Source organism: Suricata suricatta, chromosome 12 (assembly GCF_006229205.1).
Source record: "Suricata suricatta isolate VVHF042 chromosome 12, meerkat_22Aug2017_6uvM2_HiC, whole genome shotgun sequence".
NCBI lineage: Eukaryota > Metazoa > Chordata > Mammalia > Carnivora > Herpestidae > Suricata > Suricata suricatta.
In genome coordinates, this window is record NC_043711.1 from 105222897 (window position 1) to 105230225 (window position 7329).

Here is a 7329-nt window from a genome sequence, read left to right on the forward strand (position 1 = left end):
CTCCGTAGAACTCGGGGCTACTTACACTCTTGGGGTGAGGGGTTACACGGTCCCAGCCACAGCAGCTCTGGCAGGGACCTATGGGGGCACCCAGGAGAAGGCAGCACGTCTACACTACTGGAGTTTAAGATTAGTCAGCTTTTTGGAATTTTTATAAAGGGCACAAAACAACATAAAAGAACATAGTTTAAAATGGAATGAAAATAACCTTAATAATGGAGTAAAATGTGCCCTATGGATCAACTTGTATTTCCAGAACTTAATTTTGGAGGGCCTGGCTAAAAACAACAATGAGCAGAAAAGACCCAGTCGCCTGCCCTGGGCCTGTCCCGACAGGGCAAGCCCCCAAGGAGTCGGGCACCGGGTCCTGCTGCACGTCCCCCTCCCCCACCCCTCTCCGGGAACACTGCTCCAAGGGCCAGGCCGTCACGCGCACTTACCTTGGAGCATATGGAGCAGCGGTAAAGAGCCTTCACAACTTGAATGTGTGTGTGTGTGTGTGTGTGTGTGTGTGTGTGTGTGTTTGTGTAGTATTTGAGTTGGACGTGGAAAGAATTCCTGGTGGACCAAAGGTGACTGAACTCCTGCAGCTGGCCGAGACGCCACCTGCAGAGGCTCCGCGACAGCGAAGCAAGGCCTCCCGGCGCCGAAGGCAGACAGGCCGCGGCCCCTGAGCTGGCGGGGGTCTGGGTGCCGGGAGCGCGGCTCCTCGACCTCGCTGGACACCACCCATACTTACCGGAGCCCGACAATGAAAAGGAGAGAGATTAAAGACCTCGCTCGCCAGGTGAGACTAAACTTAGCAATGAGGTGTGTACAGGGTTTGGAGGTTTGTACTGACAGGAAGCGCCAACACCCTGGGCAGGTGCAGGGGGCTGGAGGCGTCTCGGACTCAGATCTGCTCCCATCTTTGAAGGTGCACCATTAAACGTGGCTAAAGCTCCTAGTTCTGGACAGGCCCGAGTGCCGGCTGCCCAGCAGGACCGGGAACGGAGCGGACGCTACCCCTCGGTGATACATACATTTACACAACAGTGGCGGCCAGGGGGCAGCAGGCTGCTCCGGCTTGACCGCATTGTAATTGTGGTCGCTCGCCCAGGACGGCGTGCCCTCGCAGGTCGCTTCCTTCACGAACGCCTCGCTCCTCGAAGGGGCCAGCGCTGCCTTCTTCGCTATGTTTTCTTTCTTGTCTGGAGCTGGTCTCTTGAGGATGGAAGAGATTCTAACGCCTGCCTGGATGACCAGCAAAACCCCAATCGTTACGGAGGTCAGAGAGGGGGCTTTGCTCGCCGTGCCGTGCGACGAAACGCAGGACACACTCTATGGTTGGGGTCACCTGAAGCCCCTCACCACCCTGAGGGACATGAAGGCCCCTGGGGAGCGATGGGCACGAACAAGGACCTAGTGGGCAGCGTGCGGGGCGAGCCCTGTGGACACCAGGTCGGTGGAGGGCAGCGGCGTCCCGCCCCGTCTGCCGGGCGCTCGGCACCGCTGCCACGGCCCTCTGCTCGGCAGGAGCGCTGCTCCGGGGGCTGGGCCTCAGCCTCACCGGCCTTAAGAGATCAGGCCATCTGAAGGCCAAGTAGCATTTAAACACAGCACCCCTGACACCCTGCGAGTCACAAATTAACGGGGACTGAAACAGCCGAGCTGAGCTAAGGTCAAACTCCAGGCACGGGCTTCCTGGGAAAACCAGCGCCCGTGACCCTGAAGCAGCTGGGGCCCCTCCCACATCACAGGCAGCACCGAACAAATCCCGGGGCAGGTCACCAAGGGCGGCCCGGCCCGGCTGCAGGGGACCCGCACATTCTCCTGCACCAGCGCGCTGCCCTGGCTGAGGGCGGACAGAACGGCAGACGCGCGTCCGGGACTCTGGCGGGAGCGCCGCGGAGGCCGCAGCCTGCCACCCGCTTCTCACGTCCACGCCTCACAGGGCCGGTCCGGGCGCTTACCTGAACGCTACATTTCGGGAGAATGAGCTTTTCTGGCTTTGTCTTGGTCTTTTCTTTAGGTTTTGGTTTTTGCTCTTTACCCGCACTTAGAGATTTCATAGTAGCCGCAGCGTGCTTCAGGATGCAGTCGCTGCTGCAGTAGACGGAGTCTGGCTGCGCCACGTTAGGGCACCCGGGGCCAGTGCACTTTGAGGCGCCGGGAGCCTCTACCACCTGCGGGACGAAACACGTAGCTTCAGCGTCCTTAGCAATTTAGCGGTCACAGCACTTCGTGAAAGGTCTACTGATTAGTATCGACGTCACTGTTTTTAACACAGACGCTAACGACGTTCCTGCGAAGAACGACAATGTCTCTGTTTACCTGAAGCGCCGAGCCTCGCACCTGGGCGGGGGCGCTCGGTAACCGCCCCTTGCTCGGCCCCCGGGGACCCTGAACACAATGGGCTTTCACCCCCTCGGCAGGTCCGTTACAGGGCAAACAGGAAGAGACTCTGCGGATGTATGCGAGGTCCCCAAGGAGACTCTTCTGAATGACTTCTGGCTTCATCAAGTGACAATCTTAAAAGAGAGACTGGGCCTTGCAGCAGAGAGAAGACTCGGAGCTGGTTTTCAGCCAGCAAGCGGCCCCGTGAGGGAGCCCCTCGGCCAGCTCTGAGGGCGAGGCCGCCAGAGGGACCACAGGGCGCCCGGCTCAGCTGGAATCTGAGCGCTGCTGTGCCACCGACGCCGCACGGGACACACTCAGACACAAGCCCGGGGAGCCTTCCACAGAGGTGGGTCCCTCCCGGGCGCCGAGCCTCCGGCGGGACCCGTGTGCAGCAGCACCCAGGGTTCAGTCTGTGTCAACCTGTGCAGAGGCCGCTGACCCACAGAAACGGAGCTGATAAACAGTGCTGTGCGAGGCCCGAAGACTGTGGTCACTTGCCAGCCCCCTCCCCTCCCGTGAGACCTAATGGGGTGCTTCTCCCAACACGTGCCAAGGCACGGGGCTGCGTCTGGGCTTCAGACTGAGACACGTGAACTTACCCCTCCAGAGTACTTGAGCAAAACCTTTTCTCCAATTATGGATCCTAAGATTGTTTTGGTTTCACAGAATCCAAGTTTAACCAATAAAACTAAACTTATATGGCCTCAAACAGATCAATAGAAACATGAAATTAAGGTGACTTCTCCCGTTAATTTCCATTTCTGTGAAGTTTTCTTGATGACCAAACGTGACGCAGTCAGCATCACCTCTGCATTCCGTGCGCCCTGGCACCTCCTTGCTGGCCATCCGTAACTGGGCCAGACCTCACGGCACTTTCAACTCGAGGCTCCCAGAGCCCTCACAGCTTCTGCACTCCCATGCCCACTGAAGGACAGGCCTCCAATTCAAGGCCACCTAGGACTCAGGAAGGGCCGTGGGAAATGTGCTCATGAGGGTCTGTGACTGTGCTTGCCAGCAGAAGCTGAAGACACATGAGAGACAGGACAGAGTCATGGCCCTAAAGAGACCTAAAACCCAGACAGGAAGGAGGAGGCAGTAGCAGAGCTAGGAAAAAAGAAAACTGAGCTGGCAGAAGTACTAGGGGGCCCCTGAGACCGTTATAGAGGGTCAGGCCAGAAGGGATTTCACCCCCCTCCGGCCCCAGGAGCCTCAGATCGCCAGCACTGCCCCTGGCACCTCACAAGACCACGAGCCTTTCAGGATGGTGGGGTCAGGTGGTACAGGTGCATGTTGATGTCAAGAACTCAAAATAATTTCGTTAACGTGCATGTGAAGGTGGACTTATAAAAAAAAATATTTAAGAAAAAACTGACTCTAAGTTACTTTTTTTTTTTTTATTTTTAGAGAGACTGTGTGAGTGGGGGAGAGGGACAGAGAAAGTGACAGAACCTCAAGCAGGCTCCACCCCACAACGCTGGAATCATGACCTGCAATCAAGCGTTGGATGCTCAACAGACTGAGCCACTCACGCTCTCCAGGAAAAACAAACTTATTATAAATAAGCCTGTCTAAGGAAAACCTTAACCTGATAATAACAGACTCGACTTAAATAAAAGGTCCCCCAGGGCGGCCTGCAGGGTCATGGAGTGCAGGAGGCCCACGGGGCAGAGAGGACAGGTGCCGTCTCGGGGAGAACTAGCCTGCACTCTCCGAGTGCTGGGCCTGTGGGTGGGAACCCGCGCCCCACGGGGCGGCCCCCGCGCCGGCCGCGCGCACAGGTACTTACCGGCTGGAATATCTTGAGCTTCTTCTTGCTGCTGGGGTTTGCAGCCTTCTCGATTCTGCCCTTGATGCCCTGGTCTTCGCTGCACTTCTGCTCCACCGTCCCCATGCTGGTGCAGTCCGCCCCGTCGTCGGCCGGCCCGCCCCGGGCCTCCTGCGGCGCCGCGCCCTCGGGCGCCGCGTCGTCCTGCGCCTGCAGGATGGTGCAGTGCGGGCAGATGTAGTCCTCGCCGTCGCGCTCCAGGAGCCGGCCCCGGGCCTCGGAGATGCCCACGCAGTCGCCGTGAAACCACTCCTCGCACCGGTCACAGCAGATCATGAACCTGAGACCGCACAAGGCCGGCATCAGGAGCGGAACATGTGACACACGCACGCTCCATTTTAGGCCCAATGAAAAATGAACTGGTTTTAACCAGTTATCAAAAAAAGCAAAATATAGCAAAGTAGAGAACAGAATGACCGTCCTTGACTTTATTACTAGTCAAATTCTCGTCTTTGTCTCAGGCCGACGCGAGGGGGCACTTCGGAAGCGAGCTGCGGGTCTCACGGCACTCCAGCCTGCAGACCACACTCGTCTCCCGGAGAGAGCACACCGCCGCCCCGCCCCCCCTTCCAGAAGGGTGCAGGCTGCGCTGCCCCGAGAGCAGGCAGCCCCCCCTACCTGTTGTTGTGCGGCTGCCGGCATATGCAGTAGAGAGCATTGGGTTCGGAGGCCTCACACTCGGGCCTCTGCCGGCCCGCGTCCCTGGGGTTTGCACCTTCCATCCCCTGAGCTGCCTTCCCTGCCGGCTCCCTCTCTCCGCCATCTTTCTCGGCCTGCGACACGGCGTCCTGTTCGGCCTCGGGCTCCTGCTCTTCAGGCAGCGCCCTCTCTGTGGCAGCGGCCGCCTCCGCGCCCGCGGTCTGCGTGGGACCCTGCTCCCGGCGCTTCCTCCGCAAGCGACTCTGGAGGCTCCTGGGGGTCGCGTCGGCCGCCTCCTGCTCCCTCTGTCTTCGCAGGCGGTTCTGAAGTTCCTTCAAAGTCAGCCCATCGCTGTCGCTGTCAGAGGTGTCGTCCTCGCCCTCACCCCCTTTAGCCTTGGCAGAGGTGGCCGGCCGCTCCTTGTCACCCGCAGAGCCTGCCGTGGGCCCGTCCTTCCCCTCCGACGTGCTCTCCACGCTCCCTTCCGACGCCGTCTCCACGTCCGTGACGGGACAGGACGCTGGCTCACCGGAGTCCTCGGGGGAGACGGGCGCGCTCTTCCTCCCTCTCCGCCTGACCGTTGTGAGGAACTCCTCCACCCGCTCGGTGCGCTTGGGCTGCCGCCCGCTGCGCCGCAGGGACAGGCCCTGCTGGGGCTGCTGCTCCGGGGTGTCCGCCTCGGCGTCCCCGGCGCTCTCCCGCTTGGCGATGGTGGTTCTCCGGAAGCCCCACGTCTTCCTGAATTCTTTGCTGGTAGGTTTGATGGCCTTGGGCGCCTCCTCATTGCTCAGTTCCCCTTTCTCATCCATACCTAACAGCGAAACGAACCAAATCATGAGCAACGTTAATGAGGCGACAGCTCTTGGCAAATGACCAACAATCCCTGAACTGACAGTGCCCAGCACAGCCTTCAGTGCGCACCATGGAGGGGGCACGGACACAGGCGACAACAGTGGTCTACCTACAGAGAAGGTGTCCGTTAAAACGGGTTAGCTTCTAACAAAAATTTTAAGTTTACTGATTTATTTTTTTTTAAATATTTATTTTTGAGACAGAGAGAGTGAGAGAGAGAGTGAGAGTGAGAGAGAGAGAGAGAGAGAGAGAGCGCGCGCGCGCGCGCACGAGCGAGCGAGCCAGGGAGGGGCAAAGAGAGAGGGAGACAGAGAATCCCAGGCAGGCTCCACGCTGCCAGTGCAGAGCCCGATGTGGGGTTAACTCCCACAAACCATGAGATCCTGACCTGAGCTGAAATCAACCTGGATGCTCAACCAACTGAGCCACGTAGGTGCCCCTAAATTTATTTGACTGAGAGAGTGCATGTGTGAGCAGGGAAGGGCAAAGGGGGAGGGAAGAAGAGAGGGAGACGGGGAGGGAGAGAGAGAGAGTCGAGGAGGAGGGAGGAGAGAGAGAGGAGGGGGAGGGGCAGCCTTCAATCACATTTAAATGCTACTGCAGACTCAATTTTATGCCAGGTTCCATTGTAGGGGAAGGGCTGCTATGGAATGAAAATCTTCAAAATACAAAATTCAGAACTCCACGCACCCTGACTCTTCACCCCCTGGGGAGGTGCTGTCCCTTCCCGCTTCCGGCAGGACTCGGCTGGCAGACCCCCAGCCAACCGGAAGCTGTGGGAGTGACTCCAGGGACCATAGCACTTTCCTGGCCACCAAGGTTCTGTGCAGGAAGAGCTCTCCTCAGCAAGATACATGCTCACGTGACGTCGAGTCTGCGCACTAATGAAACTCCGATGTAGTAAGATAGAGGAGTGGGGGCAGCGGGTCCCAGCACGCGGGCAGCCGATCACACCTCTGAGCACCTCAGAGCCAAAGTTTACAATATTTCAAACACACAAATACAAATGTTACATGGTATCAGTTTCTTAGCACCATCTGACTTGAAATCTATAAATCTTTTAAGCGAATATATGTTGGTGACATTTAACACTGTTAATACTTTACCTGCCCCAATACTGAAAGCTCGGACACTTCTGGAGGTCCGAGCACTTGGCAGCTGGAACTGCTTGGTAAAAGTAAACTGCTAGGCCTCGAACACTGCTGTTGTCATTCAAGGTTCACAAGTACAACGAAGATTATCTCGAGACTATTCCCACGGAGTAAGCTCCTAAAAGAAAATAGGAAAAAAGACTTAAGTGACTAGAGCTAAAACCAAATTTAAAAAAAACAAAAACAACAAAAAAAACCGCTCAACTTTCCAAGTAATCGGATTTCAGTGTGTGTTATTACGTGAACCACAAAGACAGCCAGGGAGTCAAAAGGGGAAGAGGAAACAGAGTCCTATTCCTTAAGAACTTTTAACGAAGGGAAAGCACGGTGCCCACGCTCTGGACGCTGACTAGGCCAGTCCCCGAGGGAAGGGCCCGGGGAGGCCGGGGGGGGGGGGGGGGGGGGGGGGGGGGGGGGGGGGGGGGGGGGGGGGGGGGGGGGGGGGGGGGGGGGGGGGGGGGGGGGGGGGGGGGGGGGGGGGGG

At 57.9% G+C, this 7329-nt stretch overlaps 1 protein-coding gene across 1 annotated transcript in view; it reads right to left on the bottom strand.

Annotated features, from left to right (window-relative positions):
• The window catches only part of DIDO1 (death inducer-obliterator 1), a 32776-nt gene that overhangs the window by 17129 nt on the left and 8318 nt on the right, over window positions 1-7329 (bottom strand). The window contains exons 2-6 of the mRNA XM_029918133.1: window positions 6802-6964; window positions 4823-5654; window positions 4166-4484; window positions 1953-2165; window positions 1023-1233 (exon numbers count right to left, since the gene is read on the bottom strand). Of these exons, the coding sequence (XP_029773993.1) occupies window positions 1023-1233; window positions 1953-2165; window positions 4166-4484; window positions 4823-5652 (1573 nt within the window). The 5' untranslated portion in view covers window positions 5653-5654; window positions 6802-6964. The remainder of the gene's footprint in view (window positions 1-1022; window positions 1234-1952; window positions 2166-4165; window positions 4485-4822; window positions 5655-6801; window positions 6965-7329) is intronic.